Here is a 27910-nt window from a genome sequence, read left to right as displayed (position 1 = left end):
TGGGCGGGGACATTGCCTCATCCTGTCCAATCAGGGTGGCTCGATTCTACATTACTTGCCAGACCATGTACCGGCACGTGTATCCCTGCGTGTAAACTACTGTTGGGGGACGGACGAAAATGTCCTGAGAACAAATACGAACGGCAAAGTAAAGCAGAGACAGTCGACGCTAACAGGATTTTTGCTATTCATTTCAGAGTTTTTGCGTACCCCATCGCGGAATATCAAAGCTGTTCGTGTTCTTGAAGCATATCGAAAGGTAAGATGATCGGGTTTAGGTTGTTATCGTGTCTGTGGCCGTTGATTTCTAAGGTTAGCTAGCCTAGCATGCTAGTTTTGGCTATCACTGCGCCAGTGAGTAAAATGCAGACACCCATTATTTCGCGGTCTCACAATATTGCCATAATATAACCCTAACATTAGCTATAAACTAGCTATTAGCTATAAACTAATTATTACAATTGTGTGTAACAACCCTTTAGATGTCGTTTCATGCAAACGACCACTGTCATTATTAGAAGACGCATTGATTGACGTTAATTGGGGTGTAAGTCAACACTTTCATCCAGATTTCCAGACGTATTTTTCTTGAACTAGCTCAGTGAACTTGTAAGTTTTTGTTTCTGATGGGTGGACATGCATGTGGACATTGCACAATTTAGTATCAGTGCCCCACTGTGATAGGTTACTGTGCAGTATTTACGTTATGCTTGTTAACGATTACGTGAAACATGTTTTGAAATGTGTCTTTTGCCATCAAATTAACCATCTATTACTTGATTAAAAGTGTAATCGTCATATTGTTACATTATTAATGTTTGCTTGTCAAGCCCATGGTCACCCCATTTCTGATGTTTAACGCTTATGTTAAATTATTTGGTCAAACTTTTTGCTATTGTTCACTGAGCTATTAAAGCCACAGCAAATGTTTTACAATTTGTTGTAAGTACACCTGTTTAAACTGTAATTACATATAGCTGTAAAGGAATTCTTGTCGAGGCAGGTTTGCACAGATTGTGGACATCTAGCTGATCAAACGATTGCCTCATCATTGACAACTGTTGCCTTGTGCTGCTGCACATCACGAAAACAAGCTGCATCCCAGCATCCCTCTGTCATATCACCACTGATAGAGTCTCACAATGTAAAAAAAGACAAAACGAAGCATCACTCCACCCTAGCAAAACCTGCCTAAGACATGTCAAGTCAAGCTATTTTTATTCATATTGCACAAAATCATTACAGAAATGATCATAGGGTACTTTTCATATGGAGCTGGTTTAGACTGTGCCTCACAGTATTATAACATATTTATAAATGCCTATGGAGACCTTTTCTAGTGTGTTCTCAGTCAGCCAATTTGAATTAGGGCTGGGCGATATGGACAAAATAAACTATCACATTTTTTTTTTTTTACCAAATACCTCATATCAATATTTATTGACTTGCAACAATCATAAATAAAGTGGATATAATGAATAAATGGGTAAACGCAAATAACAGACCAGGAAGAACAGTCTAGTAAGTTTAGAAAATTAGATAACTTTACTCTAATGCAGCCTATAAAACCAGAAAAAGACAACATTTACCATATCGCAATGTGACAATAGGCAAAATCTAAGATGATAGCAAGTTAAATATCATGCTATAAGTATAATACCAATATATTGCCCAGCCCTAAAGGGACTTCTAGTTTTTAACAAGAAGCTCCTCCTAATCTGTCCATAATATACTTGTTGAGGGTGGGTTTGGACAAATTGTATGTGTCTAGCCAATCAATGATAGCTCATGATTGACAACAGTTGCAATCCACCCTGTTCTTTGCTTTGTGCTTTCTGCAATAGCTGCACATCGCCAAGAAAATAGTTTAATATCTTAATTCTTTTTTACCCTTTGCTCAGATGGACAAGAGAGTTGCCAGATTTACTTGCCTACCACAGCATTTTACTTGTCTGGGGCAAGTGGGCAAGCCTTTCTGTTGAGCCATGTCAGTTATGCCTTTGTGGACTTTTTAAGTGGGTTCTCTGAAAGAAAGAAAAGAAAAATTGCATTGCAATTATTTTAATAATATTTCCATAATTTCTTCCCCAGTCAACCACTTTGAATGTATGTATTTTACATATAGTGAGTGGCAACCATGTTGTGGCATTTATATACAGAATGATATATGTTCTGTGTGGTATATTTCCTGCTTTACTGTAAATGTTCAAGACCGTGTGGCACAACCAGCCATCAGTAACTTCAGAAATGTGCCGAAATCTGCACAGATGAAAATTTGCAGATCCTCACAGATATCTCACTCTATTGACAGGGTTAGTACACGTCTTTATAAAGCCTTAACTGTCTTAAACTCACATTGACATAGTCTTAAATTCTATCTGGGAAGTTTTCCAATATTTCTTTTTTGAATGCTGTATGCATGGTATAAAATTGACTCCAAGCTAGAATGCCTGTATGTTAAAATTTACATTTAATTTGTGTTGATATCAATGGCTTTTAGCATAGAAATTGCCTTTGCACCTCAATATAGACTAATTTCAGACTACTTTCATATTTTATTTTTAGCTTTATTGCAAAACTGGCCTAAAATTTAATTATATTGTGGTTGTAAAAAGTCTTACATTCAACTTGTTGATGCATGTCAGCATCCTGATTGAGTGCCTGAGTATGCAAAACAGCTGCATGTAAACAAAAACTTCCCAAAAGGCATGTGCTCAAAGAAACCTTCCCCTCTTCTTATGTGTGAGCTGTTCAACAGTCTCTGAAGGAGTTGTGGGCGGGCACCATAAAGATGACTCCTCCAACTAATATGCATAAGCACATCAGATTTGTCAGTTTTGACACTAATTTCACATGGATGACAGAGGGGGTGAGATGACAGGCAGTGGTAAAGGTGATGACCACATGTTTATCACCCCAGTGTGTGACCACAGTGACTCAACACAGGAGACAAGACAAGTAAACATACAGGCCATACTTTCCTTCACATTGTTACTTATAAATGAGTGGACAGATTCACCAGCGGTGTCTCAGAGCAGCGGTACACTGTTCTCTCGTATTTGGGTTCTTGACCATCGTTAGTGTCTTCACTGGCCTCAAAAAGTCACAGAGCACTTCCCACTTAATCTCTTTTCCACTATAAACTCAACTAAATTGCCTTAAAATGATGAAAACCAAAAGCCTAAGGCTAAAGCTATGGATTTGTGGATAATAATTTGGTAGTATAGAGAGTGTGTGCATCATCCATGTTCTCAGATGTCAATAAAACAATCAGGGCTACCTAACTAACCACAGGCTGCTGGGAAATAGCTCACTGGTGGCTCTTAAACATGCCTAAAGTGGTAATGGTTTCTATTGTTGATGTTAATGAGGGTTGTCTTGCACTTAAAAATTATTACCAGTAATCCCAGGTGTGATTATAGGATTTAACATAAAAAGTGGTTACTGTGGTGACTGTTTTAAGTGTTTCTCATTTAGTTTCAATCACATGCAACTGCACAGGGGTTGTTCATCAAAGCTACGTACACAACTCATGTTTGTAGCATGAATTGTCGTTACTGTGATTTAATACACTAATGGAATATCTGGTGTTAATTTTACAGTGTATCAGCATATTATTCTGCACTGAGTTTTGCTGGCAGGCTCACCAGATTGCATTCTTTATTACATTGAGCGGATGTTATTAAACGTTTCATAAGGGTAGAAAAGTTGGCTTACTCTTATATAGTGGATAATAAACAATAAAGTTAAGCTAGTCTAACTTGAGGCTTGAGACTGATAGACGCCATCCATCTTTTGTTGTCATACCACAGTTATCTACACTTTCTCCCTGTGTAAACTTCTTGACTTTGTTTGATGAAAAGACTTGTGAAGGCCAATTTGTCTCCATAGCTTGATATATTTACTACAGGAGAAGGGGGCGGGACATAACAAAGAGAGGGATTACTCAAAAGCATGAAGTTTGTAACTAGTTATGAATGTTATGAAGTTATGACACACATAAGCAAACAAGTCCATCTGCAAGAAGACTGGCTATTTCTATAAACTTAGTGTTACTGTACTTAATGTTGGCCACTGTGTTGTTTTCTGCTTGAAATTAGATGAAGCAATTTACAACCTGTGTTTACATATTCTCAGACAAAGTTACACTGAGTAGTACATTAGTCAGTTGAAAAGAAGCAGGATATTTTACTCAAATGGAAAGTTCACCCCAAAATGTAGTATCTATTGGAACTACTTTAGAATCTACCAGAACAACTTTCTTTCTAGTAGAAAGGAAGAAGCACTGGTTTTCAATATTTCAAATATTTTTCTTTAGGCACTTTGAGCACCACAAGCCATCTCTATGGCCAATCTCCAAAACTCTTCAACTCAGACCAAAAAGTCTAGATGGATATTTAGCACTGCAGGCCAGGGTATTTTGGCCTGAAATGTCCCTTTACAATCATTTATTTTTGCTGTTATATTTTGTGGTTGTGGCGATGGAAACATTAACGCTTTTGTCCACAGGGGCCTCCAAAGGAGGAATAGGCAGTTTTATTTGATACAAGGGGCAGGAGTCTTTAAAAAGTTTTACTGGTTAGATTTAGGAATGGTTACAGTTTTGTTTTTCATTACATAATCATAATATAGGGGTGTCACAATTTCGCCATGCCTACTTGCAGCATCTGGTACTTGTCCAAAGATAAAAACAGCATTTCAAAGACGACACATCATAGTTTACCGGCTGTTTTATCACACTTGATACGATATAGACTTTTTAATGAAGAAATTAAAAATGTAATTGACAGTTTTCCCGGCATAAATCCAGTGATCTGTTGATTTTTGTAAATCAAGAATCAATAGTCCAATAACGGCAAGGAGCCCCTCCTCCTGCACCACACACTGAGAACTGCACACCTCAGCATTTATAAAAATAAAATCCCCCATAAAATTGCTCAAGATTGTTTGACAGTCCAGATGACAGTGGCTGACTGCCAGTTTTGGGACAGTGTTCCAAAGCATATCAACTAGATGTCATATTTTTCATAATGTTTAACTATATAGTTGGCAACAGTCATATCTTAATGTTCATGGCAGAGATTTAGGGTTTATGTGATTTCTAACACTATGTAGCAATTTTGCATTTCATCATGTGGTCCGGACACAGCACAGAATGTGTTTTTTTTTAATAAACATTTGTACTTTATTTTTACTTAATTTCTTGTCATGTCATTGAGCCATTATCTTAGTGGACGATGGAGGAATCACTGATTTGTTGACAGAGACAGGCTGGAGGGGGAAAAAGACTCACTGTCTCACTTTCCCCTTAAACATTAAATATCGACGTTTGAACAGTTTGACAGGTCTGCATTAACATGTCTAAAAACAATCAGATCCGTGTTATATATTTAGTTGACTTCACAACATCAAACTATGTCATTTGTTATCATGATATGAGAGACACCTATTCATGACCAACTGTTCACAGCCAACTCTATCAGGATGCTCTTAATTTTAATTTTGTTAGGCCTACTAATTATTAAGGTAATATTCCTATCTATATCAGTGGCTAAAAACACAACAGAACTGTTGGATCAGCACATGCTCAGTTTTATGTATGCCAGCAAGTGGAGCATAATGCCAATTAGGGCTGCACAGTTTAAGTGAAATATTATCAAAATTTCAAGATGGCTAAGTGCCAAGAAGCCGCAATGTTTTGATAATGGAAAAATGTGTGACCAAACAGCATTTATAATGAAGTACTGTTGTGCTGCCAAGATTATCTGGCTTACAAATCTCACTTTCCTGATGTAAGAAAAACTTGTCACATCATCATGATTTTGGTAGTTCTTTTTACCATCAAAACAAATATTGCGTAACAGAAGTTATTATTCTCTCTAGTCGTGAATCATATCACTATCGCAGTATCTGCCAAAATCAATGATTGAAATATGATTTTTTGGCCATGCCATACAGCCCTAATACAAATTTTAAGGACACATTTGCTACTAATCGTATGTCTGGCCAGTCTGATCTAGTGATATATTAGGCCCATTATAACTAGAACCACAAAGGAGCAATTTGTCAGAAATCTGTGTTATTCATGATGCATGTGCCATGCAAAGTTCTTGCGGCTGCCCCTTGAACTCAGTGTCTTTAGTTTGCTGGCACCATAAGAACTTTTTAAAAAATAATTTCTGCTCAGGATAAACAGGTATAGAATAGATTTTCCTGCTTTAGATAACTGGATAGTTCCTACTTCCTTAACAAACATGCGAACATACTGGATGTCACATGTACCATTATGAAACACAACAACGGAATCTTTTTTGTACTTGGGTAGTTTCAGCCAAAACAATGATCATTTGCCTCACTAAACGAGCCTCCTGCCATCTATTGACAACAGAATACCTCAGTGGTTGACACAATAAGCTGATTGTTACAGCAGCCAGATGCAGTGATACAGAGAACGTTGGCCAATATTGTGCATGAAATGCATCATGGAAATGAGGTTATAAAATCACAAAAAAAGCAGGAATCCTGAAAGTACCAGTAGTTGGATAGGACTGTTTGTAATGTGATCACATGCCAGTGTGAGTAAACATCTGAACTTCATAATCCAAGTTGTGTTAAAACCTATGTTACAATAACCTAGTTGGCACATTATGAACAAAGTGGTTCAGTGAGCAAAGAGGAAGGTCAAAGCATATTCAGTCTACATGTACTGATTACTTACAGACTCTTACTTGATTTAAGGTTGACTTATTTCACAATCTGAAAGTTTTGTTTTTTTTAATCACACTTTTTGTTGGGCCTTGGTATCAGTACTTTAGTACTTTTAAGCAAGGCGCTGACATAAGTAACCCAGCATTGAAACTCCTCCAGTCAAATGATACTTACATTCAATCCTGTTTGTATCCAGTTCTAGAAAAATACAGATTAGTCAGTCACTGTATGCGTTCTTTGATTTAATGCCACATGTGATTGGCCCATTACTGCAGAAGCTACAACCCAGAGTCCGGTGTGGGGAAGTCAAGTGGGGTGTATTTGACGGAGCTGACAATTTTAATAAATGTGTTAACAATTTGAATTTTGAATTGTAAAATGTATTTGTGTAAAAATGATTTGGATGGGGAGGCATGGTGGCATTTTACGCGACAGAATGCTTCCATCTACATGATGGGTATTAAAGTAGACAGAAAGGTATTAAATGAGGTACTCTATTGGTATCGGTATCACTTTAAGGGTACTGGTGTTGAAATTTGAATGATAGCCAGCCTGGCTAGCTGGTGCAAGGTTTTATCTGAGTTGCCTGGTCTAGATGACGTCAGTGAAAGTTGAATCCCGACCCTTGGCAGAGATTGTACTATGTACAACTCAGGGTTTTTTTTCCTGAGGTATTCAACAATCCTCTCACTAAACCATTCCACAGAAATTAATTTCACACACTTAGTTTTATTTGAAAAAAGACATTTATCAGGCACTGGACTATGGCTATTTCACATAGTGCTACAGATAAATGTTTTTTCCCAGGAGGGCAAAGTAATGACCCACTCCACTCTGTCTTCGTTGGTTAGGTTAGTTAGGTTTAGGCATGGGAAGTGATTGGTCAGGGCAGCCACTCCCAAACTTAAGAATGCCAAGGCCCAACACGAAATCTGAAAATCTTTTGGGGCCCATCTAAACTCTGATCACAACTCTGATCAACACACAAGACAAGAGGTATAAGATACATTCTGGTGTTAATGTGACAGGTTGCCAAATATGGTTTAACACCTGTTAAACTAAATGAAGAATATCACATAATTTGAATCTCATAGTTTTGTTTTCTTAGTTCTGATTATTTTTTAAGTTTTAAAAGTGGTAATTTTATATTTTTGAGATTGAAACCTTTTATTTATTTAATTTTCAAGGCCTTTCAAGGCCCACTTGCAGGGCCTTCATAGCCCACCAGTGGGCTTCAGCCCACAGTCTGGAAATCACTGGGTTAGGATTTTGGTAAGAATATCAGTGTAAGCCAATCAGAGGCAGAATAGGGTGTGTCATGCCCTCCTGGAAAAAAAGATTGTTGTTTTAACAAAATTTTTAACACATTTTGAGAGGAATAAATATTTTTGTGTGCACAGAGGAAGTTTGTTAAAAATTTCAGTTCTATATAGACTGAAAAAGAACAGAAACTTAGAAAGAAAAATATAAATAGATATAATTTGTATATCTGTATAAGTTAGTTTATCATAATGTAATAACTTAATGTACTGTTATGTAATTCCTACTACTCTTAAGAGTCGTGTGGCTGTTGTACTGTGGAGGTAGGCCTCTGTATTTTACCCCCACCACCACCCAACCGCTGCTGAGGCAGAGCGCGTGTCTCTTTGTCTCAAACGTACATTATGTACACTGGCCGCTCTCACTCAGACGCTGGTCGGGAATCAGCTCGTACATCTGTACACCGCCCTCCGTACCCAAAAAGACAAACCTGGAGGCGGAGCTGAGACCAGTGTCTGGCAGGCTGTATACGGCAGACCCCTGTCTGTCGCAGCCAGCAGACCAGCTGATGGCGAGCCCTCTGATTGGTCAGGAGAGCCGACCAATCAGGAGCGGGCGAGGCTTGCGGAAAACACTGCCGCGGACACGTGCCGTATGTACACAGCAGAACAAGGCGGGACAGAGCTGCTGCTGCTGCTGTACAGAAACTGACCGCCCTGTCATACAGTGGACACTGAACAGGGACGTATCGAGCTGCAGCGTGTCTTTCCTATACGAGCAGAGCGGTGAAGACATTGAAACGGTACTACTTTTTAACGTTATTGAATAGTGATATAAACATGTCGTGATGCATTCAGCGAGCGGTACGCAGCGGGTTCTAACAGAGGAGAAGTTGACACATGTTCACGCACGGAGCCACGCCACACCTTCTCCTGCAGCCTCCACCTGCACTCTGCAGTAGGGAAGTGTTTTTTGTCATTTTGAGTTCGTTTCAGGTGACCTGTTGTGTACAAGCAGTGTCTGTCATGTGTACGTGCAGCCTGTACTGTATGTATGTACTGTACAGTAAATATTGTAGCTGTGTTTTTGATTGAATTTGCTTGTGTAGTGGTACTGTGCCATTGTAGTGTTGGAGATTGTTTAACACAATGGTATATTATGCTATTATAAAGAAAAATGAGCAGGAAATTGTGATGTGCTTATAATGTAAGAAGCACTTATTTTGCGGACAATTTGTTAGAGCATTTATACAGACAATTTTGGTTGCAGGGCTTACTGCAGGTACTAGAAATCATTGAAAACACATTTTAATGGGATGTTTGCTAGGTTTGAAAAGTGTTTGGATTTTGGATAAAGTTCTTGAAACTGCTTGAAAATTCAATTGCATTACTCATAATAAATCACTACATGACTGAAAAGTTTGCTTTTTAGGTTAAGAAATAAAATTAGACAGATACTGCCTCTAGGGCCCAACCAATACTGGATTTTTGAGGCTGATACTGATGTAGTAAAACAAATATGATAATAATACATAGACTGAGATACTTTATATGGAATATACAGAATATAGAATTAACACACATTTTGAAATTGTTCCTCAAATCTAGGTAATGCTTGTGACAAAGATAGTGAGGCGGGATATTTTACAGTTTAACAACAAACTTAATGTCCAAAATGATATCAGGGCCCTGAAACAGTAAACAGTGCCTGCTATTTTTAATTATTATAGATAACTGTGAATAAAAAAAACACATATAGATAAGAATATACGTATATATTAAACCTGAATTTAAGAAAACTGATCAAACATTCAGAAAAAGCTGACTACAAAGCTAACAAACACCACAGTCTGCATGATATTCTGTGAAAAATAGTTTTCATATCAGCAAATATCAGACAACATATAGATTTATATAGCTGTGATAGGCTAATATTGGGCTGATAATATTGGCCACTTGATATATCGGTCAGGCTCCAATTGCCCTAGCCTCCTTTGATTTGTCACCCTCCTATAGAATGCTAACATGAAACTAAATTTGATTGTTTATAGCGCAGTAACATCTGATTTAATGTGATGAAGAAGTGAAATAATCTTTTGAGTGTATGTATAAGTATACCAATCACACGGCTGTAAGATGTTGGAGAAACTTGAAAATACACCTCAAAAGTGCTTGAATTTGACTTTGGAGGAGTAGGAAGGCCTGTTTGTGGCCTGCGCTCCCTGCATATGTTATTACAACACATTATACACCTAGACGGTCACATTCAATTACATTGATCGCAGCTAGGGCTGCAATAATGATTAGTTTCATTATCAATTAATAATTCATTATTTAAAAGACATCAGTTCATTGTATAGTCTCAAATATATCAGAAAATACTGGACAATACAGTACCTATTACCAGACCAAGGTGATGTCTGCATTGCATTGCATTCAATGGTTGATGAAGATATTGAGAGGATGGCAGCTGATATATAATGACACTATCAAAAGAAAGATGGATCATGTATAATTCCCTTATTTCATGCATATTACAATTGATTATACATGCTTATTCTAGCCAATTGTTTGTTTTTTAGATGTAATTTTTAATTTAGTGAATACAAAAATACATGAGGTTATTCTGTGGTTTAAATAATGTGATGGTATGTCAGAAGCAGTGTCATTCAACTAAATTATTTCATAAATTATAGCATATTATATTAAACTCTAGCCAGTAATGGCTTTAAATTAGATTTGCTGTTATTTATGACAATGAAACGACAATGGTGGCCAAGGAAAAGAGGTAAAGGTTTGAAGCAGGGTTTATGAGAGTTATACTACTTTGCTCAAAACTAACTTTTTCACCACTTGCTCTACACTCACAAGAGGGAGTGCTAACATCTTTCCTCAGTAGCCACACTTACAAAGCTGCCAGTAGAAATGTTTGCAGACATTTTTTGCTTATCGGCTTTGTGAGTCTAGGCATCGGTCAATGCTCATTATTTTCTCATATGGTCTCTAGCTAACAGAAGAGGGTTGCTCATACACACAAGTGAGATGTTGTCATAAAATCTACAAAATCAGTGTGCAGTTTTTTTTCAATTCCGATCTGATCCCTACTTGTGGATACCTGCCGATACTGATACTTTATGGCATAAGTGTTATCTTATGTTGACATAAGACAACACAATATAACCACATCCAAAATCTAAGATGATATCTAGTCTTATATCACAATACAAAATATCAATATATTTTCCAACCCAACCAAAATAGGAAACATAACCTTGAATTCAGTAATAATCTTGGCTTCAGTTGAAGTATATGGGAGAATACTGAGCAAATATTTGCAGGAAAGAAGTATAATTAAATGTACCCCACTCCAGTCAAGTGACATGGCAATCGGGCAGTAGACAGAGACCCGGGTCTTTGTGATGGTGGGCGATTGTTTTGTCTCTGTGTCACCCTGACACACAGGCTCATGATTCACTTGGTGTTTTTCATAATTTGTGCAACATGGGGCAGTTGACAGTGATGCAGGTCAGAAAGTGACATGAAATGTGACAGAAATTATAACAAACATATTCAAAGTAGCATGCATGTTGGACATAAGACAGCATTGTCCGTCTCCCACACGAAGATAGACTCTATGTTGCATAATCAGAGACTGGTCTCACCGAGTGCATTTCCTGTGAATAATTTGAGCGGGTGGGTGACTACCAATGTTACCTCAGAGTCATGGGCTCAAACCTGACCTGGCCAGTTCAGGCATGGCTGGCAGCATGGCGTTTATGTTCTGTGTGGGTTTCATCCCTGTGCTCTGGTCTCCTCCCACGGTCCAAAGACATGCATGTCTTGATGACCTGGAAACTGAACTGCCTGTAGGAGGGAGTATGAGCATTAAAGTTGTGTCTGTCTTTGTTTTAGCCCAACTTGTTGCCAAATGCATGCTGGCAAAGCAACTAACCTACTAGTCAGTTGAAAGAATATTAGTTGCCAACTATTGTAAGTAAAAATGTCAAATATTTTCTGGTTCCAGCTCCTTAAATGTAAGAATCTGGTGCTTTTCTTTGATAGTAAATGAAGAGCCTTTGGGCTGTGGACTGTTGGTTGGACAAAAGAAACAATCTGAAGACATCACATTGGGGTCTGGGAAGTTAATCAATAGTGAAAATAATCGTTAGTTGTAGCTCTATAGTGCATGCTGGGTACAGCAGCAGTACAGGAAATTGATTGAATTTGGGGATGCACCGTTTTAAACAAATGGTCCACTACTGTTGGCATATCAAGTGGGTGGGTGGACCCGGATCCAGGTATTCTAGTAGCCTGAGCACAGTTTCCCCACCACCTCCACCCACAGCCATGTGTGTCTTTGCCATCACCCATGGAAGTATGCATCGATGCCAGCCTGCCTCAACGCCCACTTACACCCTGCTTGCATATTTCCATATAGTAATTGCTCCCCCCCCGCCCAGTTCGGCCACAGCACACACAGCTTGTCATGTGCAAGTGTGCATCATCCATCTGACCAAACATAATGCTGATTAGCAGGGAGGCGGCAGCGTCACATGAATTTGTTGAATTCAGATACCTGCATCTGTTTACCTGTTTGCATTCCAAGCTGTTACGTTTGCTTCAGTTATTTAGATGTGATGAGTAACATTTGTCATTAGCTGTTATCCTCTTGCTGGTGGCCACTCTGAAACTGTCCACTCAGCCATTATTGGGTTTCTTGCGTCAAGACAGGAGGCTGAGATGTGTCTGAACATAGCTAAACCTGTCCTGAACAAATTCTGCATCAAAAGCATCAGTGCACACCTGAGGGACTCAGGTAAAGAGGGTTGTGGGGCAGCTAGGTGCATAAAATTGGAAGGATTGACGCTTGAGGACTGGTCTGTCTTCTTCTGGTTGCGTCTTCAGGGCTTAAAGGATTATGAGGTGTCTCCCTCACCCTGGGAATAAATAGCACCAGACTTTCACTTGCGTAGGTGGTGACCATTTATATACTTAGGGATGCAAACCTTAATTTATAGTAACCCTCTGATGGAGAGCTTTGTCCTGTTCTCTGGGTGTTCTGTTTGTTTTGATCGTCCTCTGGTTAAAATGGGACTCAGCTATGACGACCAACTAATATCCCATGTAATCAGAGCATGTTCACCTGTTCTATATTCAGATGCAGGCATACGCACTTGCAGATTATTGTCAATCTGTGCTCAAGATGAGGTGATTGTTTTCTCTAGATAATCTGGGTGAAATGCGAACAGCTGGCCACTCAAATACCACACACACTTCTGACAAACAAACACAAGCCTGCACCACGAGGCAGGGAAAACATCTCATGGCCATGGAAATGATAAACTGTTGATAAGTGTTCTTTTTTTGTTTTTTCATAGCTGTAGTCCTTGGGAGATTCTGGCTAGATGATGACAAGGGTTTTAATATTCTTCCCTCTTTTTCTCTGTCCATCTTTCATCTTTATCTGTCCTCTCAGGTGGCCTTTAACACTTAGAGCAACACATCTCCAAAGAGGCGAGAAGACCAGATACAGAGTGAAGAGATTGTTGGGGTTTTTTTGCTCTCACTGAGAGCTGTTTTTCTCACTCTCTCTCACAATCTCTCATCCCATCTGTTGGAGCACTTATGCCAAGGCTGTTTCATAAGCAGAAAATCATCTCTTGTCGGTGTTATTTTGATTGACACTTTTTTCTTCAAGATAATTGCTGTCTTTTTGGAAAGGCAGCTGTTGCTTTTTAGTTATTTGCAACATTTACAGCTAAAATCTGCGCTGTTTAAAACCCTCATAGTAGGGCTCACAGCCCAAAGCTCTTTAATTTAACACTTTTTGCAAGAGAAACAATGAATTTCTCTCCTTAGTTCTTTTAACAAACAGACAGCAGCTATGATTCACCTGTATATACATAGTAGCCCCACTTAAATCAGAGTTGTTCCTGTTTTCACCTCGGCTGACACCTTAAAGCTGTACTAGCCTCATCCTACTCTAGTATGAGTTATGACAACCCTAAATCAACGCCCAGCAGCAGCACTCGGGGGCGAGTGGCAAGGGCCGATGAGAAAGACAATGAGCAGGAAGTGGAGTCAGAAGGGTTAAACTCTCCAAAAGGCAGCAGCAATCAGCCAGGTGCTAATGTTGCTGCTCAGGAGCAAGGGAGTGGATCCGGATCCGGCGGCGGCTCGTCTCCCAGTGGAGGGTCGGGATCTGGGAGCTCGTCCGGAGACAGAAGGGGGCCCAACTCCGACGATATGGACGGACTCTCCAGCTGGAACGACTCCGGCGAGAGGGAAAGTGAGGGCGGCATGGAGAGGGAGAGCGGGTCACGTGGGCGCCAGTCCACACACAGCTCCCACAGCTCATCTAATGGAAAGGACTCGGGCATGTTGCTGGAAACCACAGAGAGCAACAAGAGGTAAAGAAAGTTTGATTATGGACGGAGTTACAAATTGTTCTGCTCTAGTTTGACATCTCTTTATCTGTAACCTTCATTGCTCCTCCTGTCTTAGCTCAAACTCCTCTCCTCCCAGCGGCTCGCTGGCCTACAGCCTGCTGTCAACCAGCTCGGAGCACGACCCGCCCTCCACCTCCGGCTGCAGCAGCGACCAGTCAGCGAGGGTCCAAACCCAGAAGGAGCTCATGAAGGCTATAAAGGAGCTGAAGCTGCGCCTGCCAACTGACCGCAAAGCCAAGGGACACTCCAGCACTCTAAATGCACTTAAATATGCACTTCAGTGTGTCAAACAAGTCCGAGGTGAGGGGCTGTGTTGTCTGTCATTTTTTAACAGTAGACTAGGTATCCAGTTACCTTCAGTCATGATAGCATCATGACGCCAGCAGCCACTGGGCAGCAAACTGAAAGACAGAGAGAGACGTGTTAACTAAACTCTCCTTTACAGATTTTATATTTAATACATGTTAAAAAACCTTTAGAACAATGCAAACATTTCATCATTTTGTGAATCCCTCTTCCCTCCATTCTTTCTCCTAACATTTCCCCTTCTGTGAGCCCTGAATGTATCATAATATTCATATCCTTGCTTATGTATTATTTATGTTTCCAGCCAACAAAGAGTACTACCATCAGTGGAGTGTCGAGGAGTGTCACGGCTGCAGTCTGGATTTGTCTGCCTTCACTATTGAGGAGCTTGACAACATCACCTCAGAATACACCCTCAAAAACACTGTAAGTTTACACAGTTATGCACTTATTCCTGTCTCACGTTCTTTTTTATTGAAACTACCTCAAACTGTCGTAGTTTTGGTGTTTAAGAAAACTTTTCAGACAAGTATCTTATTACTGCGGTTAGTGAGCCATAGACATTATCATTTTATTACTTTTTTAACCCTCAGGCATAAAATGTACCTGAATGCAAAGGAACATTGGTTCAGGGGCCTTAAACGCCACAAAGATTTACAAGGAACTCACAAAACATTGATCCTGATTAATCGATGCTGCGTTCATTTTGCTGCCAGCTCCGTGGTGATAAACTGGAAAATATTTTATCCATCAGAATCAGAAATAATTAACCACAGGACTCCTCTACAGTACACTTAATCTTAGCCACATCTTTGCAACTTTTAGTTAAAAAGCCTCTTGCACAGTGTGATACTAATTATTTCCTTGTACATCTTTCAAAATAATGGATTTAATTAACCGTTCATGAAGGGAAAAACACTGCAGAGGGAGTACAGATGCCAATATATTTTCTTCTGCTCCTGCTTTTAGTGAATAAAGCAGCTGGTTTGAATGTGCCCCCTGGCTTAAAATGGAAAGAATACAGATAATTAAGATTGAGATATGAAATTTAGAGATTTAATCCACCTGATTTGGTTGTTAGAAAAAGGAGAGTAAATAAACATTGAAAGACGCAGGCCTAGCTTTTAAAAAGCTAATTTTTACAAGAAACATGTGCTTGACTTGTGTTCAGAAACCACTTTCTTCACACTTCATTAATTCATTAAAAAGAAGACACTACTACGCTGCCAAATTCAACCGTGCTCATAGAAAGATGTCACTGACAGGTTGTTGGAGATGTCTCACTAAATGTCTCTGCCTTCCCCCTTCAGGACACTTTTTCAATGGCCGTGTCATTCTTGTCGGGGAAGGTTGTGTACGTATCACCTCAGGGCTCGTCCCTGCTGCGCTGTAAGCCCGAGTGTCTCCAGGGGACAGTGTTTTCTGAGCTTTTGGCCCCGCAAGACGTCAGCACTTTCTACAGCGGCACCGCACCCTGCCGCCTGCCACCCTGGGCCTCCTGCATCGGATCAGGTGAGCTGAGGTGGAGTGAGACGGGGAAAGGGGCAAGAAAAAATGCGGAGGTTTGTTATGAGACTGTATTAAAGAAAGTGAGATCTCATCTGATGTAAAGCCAGGATGATGACAGATTTAAATGATGTGCGACAGAAAAATCAGGAAAATGTGTTGTCCTCGTATTGTTTCCTGCACCAACTCTTTCTCTGACCCTCTTTCACCACAGCGTCTCCTCCTGTCGACTGCACTCAGGAGAAGTCCATGTTTTGTCGAATCAGTGCTGATCGGTCGCAGGGCGGCGAAATGCGCTACTACCCCTTTCGCCTCACACCCTACCAGCTCACCATCAGAGACTCAGATGCTGCTGAGCCACAGCCCTGCTGCCTGCTCATCGCGGAGAGGGTCCACTCTGGATACGAGGGTATTTGTCATTTTATTGCCTCTGTGTCTATATGAGAAGATAAAGAGGGTTGGTTTACTGTTTGTGTGACATGAAGCTCAAACCAAACCATATAATGCTCTACATATTTCATATTTTATGACATTTATTCAACTTTTCTGCCCCATTCATATTATTTTCAACTGTTCATATTCCTTCAGCTCCTTGCATATACAAATTAAAGCAAGCAATGCAGTTTGGCCCCCAGCCATTAGTGAAGCAGTTTATTTCTGAGCTTCGATTCATACGCTTTTGAACACTTTTTTCACACTTAAAGACAGAAACTCAATTCAGTTTATAATTTTCCACATCTTTAATATGTTAGAACGTTTCAGCAAACCTTCAAATAGTCAACATCTCATACACTCTTGCTTTTGTTCAACTTTTCAAGCCAGCAATGCAGTTTAGCATCAGCTCTTTAACAGCCAGCATTCACACCTACAGTTTCTTCAGAAATTGTCCTCTCTAGTTTTATTTTGGTTTAGTTTATTTGACGTTATAAGAAAGACAATAATCACACATACAAATCTAAAAATGTCAAAGATAACACAAACATCATTAAGTTTGAAAAAGGTGAAGCCACTAAGCTACTTTTTGTCTTAATCTCAACAGCAGATGGTTATTAGTAACACAGAGAAAAGATGATGAAGACGGTGCTGATATAAAGCAGCTCCTCGACACGTTTTTGTTGTGGCTGTGCAGCATTGATAATGTTATGTCAGCGTAACCCGGGCATCACAACTACAGTAGTTTTCTGATAAATTGAGTGTCATCTTAGCTGGATTATTCTTCTCCAGTTTAATCATTTTCATCTTGTTTTGACTAAAAATCTGATTTGACGTATAGTACTTAAAATTATGTGTGAGGATGACAGAGACAGGATACATGCTTGAAATATCATATTCCTCTGAATATGGATTATATCATAAAGACCACAGGACTGGATGGCTTTCAGAAATGCAGATAAAACTTTAATATATATACAGCACGTCTGTTGGAACTTATGAAACAACCTGTCCTCAGATCATGTTTTCAGCTGTTGTCTCTGTGTCGTCTCAGCTCCTCGTATCCCTCCAGACAAGAGGATCTTCACCACCAGTCACACTCCCAGCTGCCTCTTCCAGGAAGTTGACGAGAGGTCAGTTACCCAACCTCAGTACAATGTGTTGCCTTTTGGTCACAGTGTTTATGCCTTTTCAGTAGTTATTACAGATATTCTCTCATGATTTTACAACTAATTGAGTTGTAAACTGATCTGTTTGCTGCTCCAGAACAACAAACAGACTATTGCTGTCTAACTGTGTGTAAATATGTTGTGTTTGCAGGGCAGTGCCATTGTTGGGCTACCTGCCTCAGGACTTGGTGGGAACCCCCACCCTGCTCTACATCCACCCTGAAGACAGACCCATGATGGTGGCCATACATGAGAAGAGTGAGTTAGCACCAAACTGTCTGAACATACTGCAACTGCATATGTCCTGTGCTGGAAATTGGGCTTTTTTACTTTTTTTGTACTATTAAGTCAGATCTCCTATTGAAATGATTGTATTTTGATACAGAGAATTGTTCATATCTTCCATATAAATGTATTTATGTCTTAACTTTCTCATGCATGTCTGCACTATTGCCTCTCTTCAGTCTTTCAGTTTGCAGGGCAGCCGTTTGAGTATTCTCCTTTGAGGATGTGCGCCCGCAGCGGGGAATATCTGACCATCGACACCAGCTGGTCTTCCTTTGTCAACCCCTGGAGCCGCAAGGTGGCGTTCATCGTAGGGCGCCACAAAGTCAGAACGTAAGATTATCAATTTACTCACTGAGAGCATTGATTTGCAATTATAAGAAAGGAGTGAAATGTTTTTTTGTGAATGAGAGGAAATGTGATGTGTAAATAAATAGATTTCTGTGGTTAGGCTAGAGAGGTACAAGAAAAATGAAGGAATAATATAGTAGATATGGAGTAAAAAAATACAAGCCTGAGCACAAGTATGGTTTCATTTTGTGTAACAGTCCTCTAATCTAAAGCCTGAGCTCTAACATTATCCCCCATCTCCAGAAGCCCTCTGAACGAAGACGTGTTCACGACCCCGCCAGGCTGCGAGAGTCGTGTCACCACGCCCGATGTCGTCCAACTGAGCGAGCAGATCCACCGGATCCTGGTGCAGCCGGTGCACAGCGGCGGCTCTCAGGGCTACAGCTCACTCGGGTCTAGTGGCTCGCGAGGCTCCCGCCGGTCACACCAACAGCACCTCAGTGCCTCCGCTGCCTCGTCCAGCGACAGCAATGGGCCCGCCATGGATGAGGCTGCCGCTGCAGTCGCTTTGCACAAACCAGTGAGTTTGAACATCCAGTGGTTTAGAAGATTTGTAGCAGAGGAGCAGCAGAGGAAAATAAAAATACTTATTCCCTACAATGTAACATAATTGATCATGTTTTAAATGTGACCTTTTCCATTGTCAGACTTTAGATCTCTACTATCTTGCTGTTTCAACATGAGGAAAATGGCAAAGTAGCACAAGACTCACAGCCATGTCTGTTTATTTTCCCAGATGACGTTCCAGCAGATCTGCAAAGACGTTCACATGGTCAAGACTAATGGACAGCAGGTGTTTATCGAGTCTCGCAACCGGCCACCACCTAGAAAAAACACAAGCACAGGTAAAATAAAAAGACAGTTACATAATATTGTATAGATAGTGTCTAAGTCAAATAACAATGAGTGATTGGAGGAAAAAAATGCTGATGTGAACTTACAGAGATTCCATTTTATCTTCCTCTCTACTTTTCATCCAGGCCCCACAAACATGAGAGCCATCACCACTGACCCAATCAGAGGTTTGATAGCTACCCTGACCAAACCACCCAAAGCTTTGGTCCCTGCTCCACTTGTACAGAAGGAGGCCCCGACTGGCTACTCCTACCAACAGATCAACTGTCTGGACAGCATCATAAGGTGTGTGTGCGTGCTTGTGTGCATGCGTGCCTAGAGCCAGTATGTCTCTTCATTGCTTCGTTATTACTTCATCCGTTACTCTCCACAGGTACTTAGACAGCTGCAACATTCCTAACACAGTCAAAAGGAAGTGCGGCTCCTCCTCCTGCACCTCCACATCTGATGACGACAAACAGCAGGAGGCCAGTGGCAACAACAAAGGTACATTTTCATAATTACCTACAACTGGTTCGTTTTCATTATGTAGGTAATAATGGAGGTTATAATGTAGGTAATTAGGTTGCTGTTACGCAGACATCTCTGATCCACTTATGTTAGTCTCACATCATCCCCTTTTTGCCAATGTGTTTTTGCCAAAAAAGATTCTGCTAGAAAAATCTTATTCATGTTGTTGAGTATGTTTTTTTTGTAGCATCTTTGATTTGTCTCATGAAGGGTTTCTGCAGGTCCTTAAAAAGCCTAAAATCCGAAACTGAATAATAAAAATATACAGAGATATCATCTCATAAGGGAAACTTTTAAAAGCATCAGAGTTGCGTAGAAAGTTGTGCAGACATAAAGCCACCGTAAAAAGTCACCACGACCAAAAACACCTGCCATAACCAATTATTGTTCTGTATTCACATCGGGAGCATCACCAAAGTCCAGCTCCAGCGTGATCTACTCTGTACTAAGAGCATTAAGTCCTGCAACTCTGTTTAAATCTTCACCAACAGTAAAGGCAAAGGTATTGAATTTACACGCAGTGGATAATCATCAGTCATATAAAAGCAATAAAGACTAAGGTGAGGGTCCGGTCATGGTGGCAGCAGGCTAAACAGGTATTCCAGACGTCCCTCTCCCCAGCAACGCTTTCTAGCTCCCCCTGGGGGATCCCGAGGCGTTCACAGACCAGATGAGACATGCAATCCACGTTCCATTTTGTACTTGTGAACAAGACCCGAGATACTTACACTCCTTCAGAGGTGCTGACTCTCATCTCGGCTGCAGATCGCCTGTGTGTGTGCTGAAGGTCACAGTCTCATAAAGCCAACAGAACCACATCATCTGCAAAAAAGCAAAGATGCAGTTCTGAGGTTCTCAAACCAGACACTCTCCTCAATCTGGCTGCAACTTGAGATTCTGACCATGAATATCACAAACAGGATCGGAGACAAGGGAGCAACTGGTATGAGTCCAGCACCCACTACATCACCACTGACATCACTAAAACCTTCATATCTTTTTGCCAGTACAGGTGTGATATAGGTCTTAAATTGTATTCATTATGGTCTGAAAAAGTCTTAAACCTCATGTGGTAAAATCTGCAGAAACCCTGTATGAGAGCCTACAGCTCCTAGATCACCGATCAGCCTGCTTGTTCATGTGTTTGCATGTGCTTTTCTACACAATCATTACTGAAATTGAAATGGTTGAACTTGTTGTCTCTGCAGGTGGTTCAGTTAGCCTCGTAGGTGAACCACCTCCTCTGCCCCCCCTGACCATGGCCACAAAGGCAGAGAGTGTAGCCTCAGTCACGTCCCAGTGTAGCTTCAGCAGCACCATCGTGCATGTGGGAGACAAGAAGCCTCCTGAGTCAGGTGGGAACCATCAAATCTCATACTTTCTGAACCCTGCTACTCAGCAGCTTGTTTCTCTGAAGTGACAAACTAGTCGAGTCTTTGCATGTCTTAAATTTCATTGAAAGGCCTTCAATATGATTAAAGTAAAGCCTCAAAATTCTTTTCTTTTGTTGACCAGTAACGCTGTGATATTGTTTTATTTTTACCTTCCTTGATTATTTTGCAAAGAAACTGACCATTAAGTGTTTTTACTACTTCAAAAGTGTTAAGAGTATCTTACAGAAACCTGCAGCCGCATGATAAAACTGCAGATTGCAGGTAATCTGATTTATGCCTTTGTTTCTCATCTTGGTTTATCCTGGAATTTTTCTCTTTTTAACCCTTTTTTTTTTTTTTGCATTTCCCAAATTTTCCTTTTTCTTTTTTGCCTGTTTAAAGTGAGACTATAGGATTGCAGGATTTATTAAAAAAAATGAAAATGTAGTGTAACAGTAGCTTAAATAGAGAAGAGTCTGCAAACTCACACAGTAGCGTCTTTCTACTATTGTCTATATTAAGTTTGATAACATTAGCTAGCATTCGCTCCTCGTCATCCTTGACTACATAAGACAGTAGCAACAAAATCTAGAGTGCATTTTATTGTTTATTAATTTAACTTTTCATTTCTCAGATGAAGAATCTGTCGTTTCTTCTTTCTAAAGTTTCATCATCTCACTTTAATACTTTAACACCTCTCCATGTTTTTTCTCTATCACAGACATTGTCATGGAGGAGGCTCCTACAACTCCCACGCTCGCTCCCCCCACAACCACCCCGACTCGTCCCACCGGTGGTCCGACGCCTCCCGCCAACACGGCCGTCACCCCTCCTCCTCCTCCCTCCTCTCTTCCTCCCCCTCCCCCTCCCCCTCCCCCTCCCCCTCCTCCTCCAACTCAAGCCGCTCAGCCAGAGAGGGACAGCCGGAGAAGTGGAAGTGTAGGAGGAAGTGGAGGAGGCCGCATGGGTCTGACAAAGGAGGTGCTGTCCGCCCACACCCAGCAGGAGGAGCAGGCTTTCCTTGACCGCTTCAAGGACCTCAGCAAGCTGCGCGTCTTCGATCAGACGGCATCCTCAACTCTACGCTGCCACACCCCAGCTGGCAACCCACTGTCACGAGGTAGAGCCACACTGCTCCCACCAATATAAATATACTCACACAGTAATGCATATGCATTACACAATTAGACAGGGTTGCACCAACAAAGATTAATTTAACCTCTAAGTTTTAATCACAGTTTAGCAAAAAAAATGGTGCAAAAATGAAGCAATGAATGTTGCACAATTCAAAACTTCTCAGTTCAATGCATCCAAGTTTATTGATGTAAAAGCGAAAAAAATTAAAATGTTACATTATTTGCTAGCTGTCTAAAAAGTTAGGCAATGCTAGTAAATTTTAAAGGAACATGGTTTAAAGTTTTAGTGCAATAGAATTAAATTTAATCTAAATTTAGAGGGTTTTTTATTTTAAGATAGTTTTAACATTTGGAGTAACATTATTTAAAGTTCAACTATGATATGATCAGGTTTAAATATTAATCCTTGTTGGTCCAACCCAGCCTTAGACTATAAAATGTCCAAAAATCTAAAACATGGCAGCAAAGTTTATTCCAAACAACTTAATAAAGTGTTTCCTTCTGTTTCCCAGGCGTGCGTTGTTCTCGGGATTACCCGGCCGCAGGAAGCAGCACCGGTCACAGACGTGGTCGTGGCGGTAAGAGACTGAAGCACCAGGAGTCATCTGACCAGCACAGCTCTCTGGGCCCGAGCGGGAGCCGGCGTGACCCCAGAACCAGCACAGCTCCCATGCCCCTCAACCTGCCTCTCGGACCCCCAACAAACTCCTCCTCCTGGCCATCTGTGGGCTCCCAGGCCAGCATTCCCGCTGCGCCTTTTGCTCCCGGTATGCTTCCGATCTATCCTGTTTACCCACCGCTCGCACAGCCCTTCCCCCAACCGGTCCCAGATCCAACACGTTTCCCCCCTACCCAGATGGTGCCTCCCATGATGGCCCTCGTCCTGCCCAACTACATGTTTCCCCAGATAGGAGCACCCATCCCTCAGCCGGGCACCGCCCCTGGACACTTCTACAATCCTAACTTCACATACCCTGCCGCCACTCCAGCCACTGTCCCCACTATCTCCAACCCCGTACCCATCCCAGCCACCGGCGCCCCGTCTCGTAGCAGCACGCCACAGTCCTACAGTCAGACCCCCGCTGACAGGGAGGGAGCAGAGTCCCCCCTCTTCCAGTCCCGATGCTCCTCCCCTCTCAACCTGCTGCAGCTGGAGGAGTCGCCAAGCAACCGGTTAGAGGTGGCCACAGCGCTGGCAGCATCACAGCAAGCCACGCCTTCTGTGCAGGGCGGCGCGGCTGGGGGACAGAGCTCAGCCAATCAGGGGAGCTCTGATGATACGTCCAAGGAGAATGAGAATGTAAGTAATTCAGACTTTCAGGAAAAGCTTTGAAAACAATTTTGTCATTAAAAACTTGTATTTTTCCTCAATCTGAGCTCTGCTTTTGATGCACTTGACAACTAATTCAATCATAGAGAAAAAAGGTTCTTATTTAAGACTCAGTATTAGAATTGTTCTGTTCCCACCTAACTGACAGAAATGTTCAATAATAAAGGTAAAATTGTGGTTCCAATCCCTCAAGGCGCAATTCTGGGCTCTTTACTATTCTCGATTTAATATTTTATCAGGCCCCTTACACATACAGAGCTGAGATTACAAACTTCTTCAAACTAAATGATTCCAAGTCAGAAATCCATTTGCTTACCCAATATTATCTCTGCTGTCCAGTAAAATCCTGCTGACCTAACATCTAACATGAAGCCCTCTGCCTGTTTTCTTCATCTGAGGACTCTTTCAAGAACTAAACCATTTGTCTGGGACCTTGAATAAAATCATCCACGCTTTTATTTAATCGAAAAAGCTATCTTTTGCCTCCAACCTGTCCAAAATGCAGCCGCTAGGCTTTTAGTCAGCTCCAAAAAAAAAACAAGACCACATCATTCCACTCCCCGCTTCTTTTCACTGCAGGGTTCAACATTAATATTTTTTTTAACTTGCCTGGTCGGGCAAGTGGATAAGAAATCTACTTGCTTGAAGCCAGTTTTTACTTGTCTCTGTTTAAATTGTTTTATTTTTTGGTGGTTATTGAATAATAACAGACTTAAGTTAATTGTCATGTTTAATCTAAGGCTGCAGTGTCTGTAAAATGCCTGAAAATAGTGAAAAATGTCTTCAGATATCTTGTTTTGTCAAAAATATTCATCTTCTCTATCATCATATTTGATAAGGGCCCCTCATTTATGAAACTCCTTACTTGAAGATATCAGGCTTACAATTTAAGTGTTTTCAATCTCATCTGTAATGTATTCTTATAGAAAAGCCCTCTTAAAGTGAACATTTTACATTTTGTTTCTTCTTTTTCTATTTGTATCTATTGCACTATTCCACAAGTCTAACCATTTATATTTCTATATAAATGCCCTTTACAACCAGGCCTTCTTTTAATATTTGAATGTTTTAATTGTTTGCAAGACTCTTTGTTAGTATGTTTTCAAAGGTGCTACATAAATAAAAGTTATTTATTTTATGGAAGTTTTTTTTTTGGCTCCTTTTCGTCCATTAGGGTGAGACTAATGAGTCCAACCAGGATGCCATGTCCACCTCCAGTGACCTGCTGGACCTGCTGCTGCAGGAAGACTCCCGCTCAGGCACCGGCTCAGCTGCCTCTGGTTCAGGATCCTCAGGCACGAGGTCCTCCGGTTCAGGCTCCGGCTCCAACGGCTGCAGCTCCTCCGGCACCAGCGGCACCAGTTAGTAGATTTTTTGAAATTTAGGTAGTAATTTTGAGAGTTACAGGTCGCCCTGACTGTGGTTTTAAATCAAAGTCACAATGCTTTTGTTACACCGAGTCCCTCCAGGATGATAAGTGTCAAGAGGCAATTTTCCGTGAGAATAATCTTGCTTTTCTTTTATTACATTTCCTTGATAGAAAATGAAATAAATCACATTCTATAAATAGTGAATGAAAAATAAAATGAAAATGAAAGATAACTCCCTAACATACAAATTTTAATGCCACTACCTCTGCTAAGCAACCAAAAAACTGGATAGTGACTTCTATCAACTTATTTCAATACAACTTTGACAAAGAGTGATAACAGAATATACACTTTCATATCTGACAAGTCTGCTAACAGTTCATCCTCTCCTGTCTCTTCTTTGTCCTCCAGGCAGCAGCCAGGGCAGCCACACCAGCAAGTACTTCGGCAGCATCGACTCATCGGAGAACGATCACTCCCGCAAACAGCCAGCAGGGGGCAGCAGCAGTGCAGGAGGAGACGGTGGCGAGGAGCAGTTCATCAAATGTGTCCTGCAGGACCCCATCTGGCTGCTGATGGCCAACACTGACGACAAGGTCATGATGACCTATCAGCTGCCTGTCAGGTAAAACACAGGGCAGAATGTCACTAGACAACACAGACTCACTGTGATGATTTTTGTTATATCATGTTTTGCTTTGCCTTTAAGTATTTGTCTTATTAGTTACATTAGACAGTCAATTTGGAGTGATGGGAGTGACAAAAAAAGTATTATTATATAATAAAATAATGTAGAATTATACATTCTAGAGGGGGAAACATGGGTGAATGAAATGAATTCAGAGTGTGAACATAACTCTTTGCACCCACCATCCAACAGTCATTCGACAGCCTGTTGGTTGAACCAGCTAAACAGCAGGTTTTCATTGACCCTTTTCCGATGTGCCCATGTAACAGGGACAAGGAGACCGTGCTGCGAGAGGACCGTGAGGCCTTGAGGAGCATGCAGAAACACCAGCCACGCTTCACTGAGGAGCAGAAAAGAGAGCTGAGCCAGGTTCACCCCTGGATCCGCACAGGACGCCTGCCCCGAGCCATCAACATCTCTGTAAGTACACCGCAAGTCAACCTTGAGACGTGGAAGCGTTTCAATTCAGTACATATAGAAATAGAATTAAATCATCTGTTTCTCTCAGGGATGTACAGGCTGCAAGTCTCCCCCCTTTGTGCCTCCCACCGCTCCATTCGATGTGGAGATCCATGAGATGGAGCTGTGCAACGTGCTGAAAGCTCAGGAGGAGGGCGCCGGCGAGGGGAAGAAAAACCCCGCAGAGATGGCCATGGATGAAGCTCACCCAGAGGACGAGGAAGAGGAAGACGAGGAGGAGGAGAAAGAAACCAAAACACAAGACGGCAACCAAGACATGCCTGCAGAGGAGCAAACGGCGAGCTCAGAGGACGCTGGGAAAGAAAAGTCTCACATGACTCACTAAGAAGGTGGCCAAAGATAAAGAATAATGACCTTTCTGCGCTGATATGCAGAAGACGTGCACCCTCCAAGACTTTCTGTGCCCTAAACATCGTTACACAGGGTGTAAAGTTGTTAAAAATGGGATTTTCTGGTGACGTAATGGTGCATATCAATCGAGACGACTTCCATTTCCTGTCTGACAGGTCAGGCAGGACACTTGGCCCAGTTAATTCTTCATCAGCACTTTGATGACAGCACACCAGGCATGTTTTACGACTGCATATTAATGCCTTGGACACCACGGGACGTTCACACTCAGTTTTAGAGAGTGAATTAGTGCTTTTACCTTCACTTGTTCTTGTAGTTCTCGGCCTATTTATTTAACTTGTAAGATAATCAGAGAGGACTAAGGTGAATGTGTTACAAAAAAAAAAAAAAAAGGCGCCTTTATATAAAGATGGATGTTCTTCTTCACCACAGTGTCCTCCTCGACGTTTTCATCTCTCCTGTTCAGGGTTCAGCTCATGAAGAAAGAAGGGAGTTAAAAATCTGTAACTTTTCTTCTTGTTGAATGTTTCCTAGGTCGTTTCCTAGATCCTGCTTCTCTCAAAGACTCAATTTTTGCTTGTTTTTTTTTTTAATGTATAAAGTTTGTCCAGACTAAAGAAAAAGATACTTTCACCCAATAGACAAAATGTACAGTGAGAAGATCCAGGTTTATTTTGTAAAGCGTTGTGTATATTTTTATACTTTCAATCCACTGCAAATAGAGACAAGATAAATGCCCGAAAGAGTGTTTGCACTGTAAAAATCAAGGATTGAAATCTTGTCAGACAGAAAAAAAAAAAAAAAAACAATCACAGCAATCTGATTCCAAAAAAGTTGGGACATTGTGTAAAACGTAAATAGAAACAGGATGCAATGATTTGCAAAACTTTGACCTGCGTCTCTGAAAAAGACTGATGTCCCTTTAAGACCCAATCATGGTACTATCACCTGTGAAATGTTGCAAACAGGTGTTTTTAAAAACATGTTGCAGGAATTCAGAAAGAGTGTATATCTATTTAAAAATAAAGAAAAGAAAGTTTATCAGTTTTAACTTTAAATATTTTGTCTATGTACAGAATTCAATGGAATACAAGTCAAAAAGTATTTGCAAATCATTGAATTTTGTTTTTATTTACATTTTACACAACATTCCAGCATCTTTGGAAGTGGGGTTGTACGTGCTTTACTTGAGCGACAGGGGCACAGTGGCAATCGCCAAGAGATTGACAAGGACTTTTCAAGGTTTTCTTCAGCCGGGCATTAGTTCTCGCAAACATCACAGACAGTATTTAGCACCCTAAGGAGCTGCGAAGCCTTCAGCGGAGGGAAAACTTTTGTATTTCGCTCATGAT

The 27910-nt window shown here is 41.0% G+C and overlaps 1 protein-coding gene across 1 annotated transcript; it reads left to right on the top strand.

Moving 5' to 3' along the window:
* Positions 1-78: 78 nt before the first annotated feature.
* On the top strand, positions 79-27367 carry per1b (period circadian clock 1b). Its single transcript, XM_084712308.1, has 20 exons — positions 79-259; positions 13444-14377; positions 14472-14716; positions 15027-15148; positions 16033-16234; positions 16443-16637; positions 17715-17793; positions 17981-18087; positions 18294-18447; positions 18709-18985; positions 19202-19310; positions 19446-19605; positions 19694-19806; positions 21039-21185; positions 21925-22323; positions 22852-23639; positions 24844-25030; positions 25451-25664; positions 25997-26147; positions 26236-27367. Exons 2-20 carry the CDS (start codon positions 13956-13958, stop codon positions 26530-26532), a joined length of 4368 nt encoding a protein of 1455 aa, XP_084568434.1. The 5' UTR covers positions 79-259; positions 13444-13955; the 3' UTR covers positions 26533-27367.
* The last annotated feature ends 543 nt before the right edge of the window (positions 27368-27910 follow it).

This window comes from Lutjanus erythropterus, chromosome 23 (assembly GCF_056507025.1).
Source record: "Lutjanus erythropterus isolate fLutEry1 chromosome 23, fLutEry1.hap2, whole genome shotgun sequence".
Lineage (NCBI taxonomy): Eukaryota > Metazoa > Chordata > Actinopteri > Lutjaniformes > Lutjanidae > Lutjanus > Lutjanus erythropterus.
The sequence above is the reverse complement of the archived record's forward strand: the minus strand, read 5'-3'. Positions and strand labels throughout refer to the sequence as shown.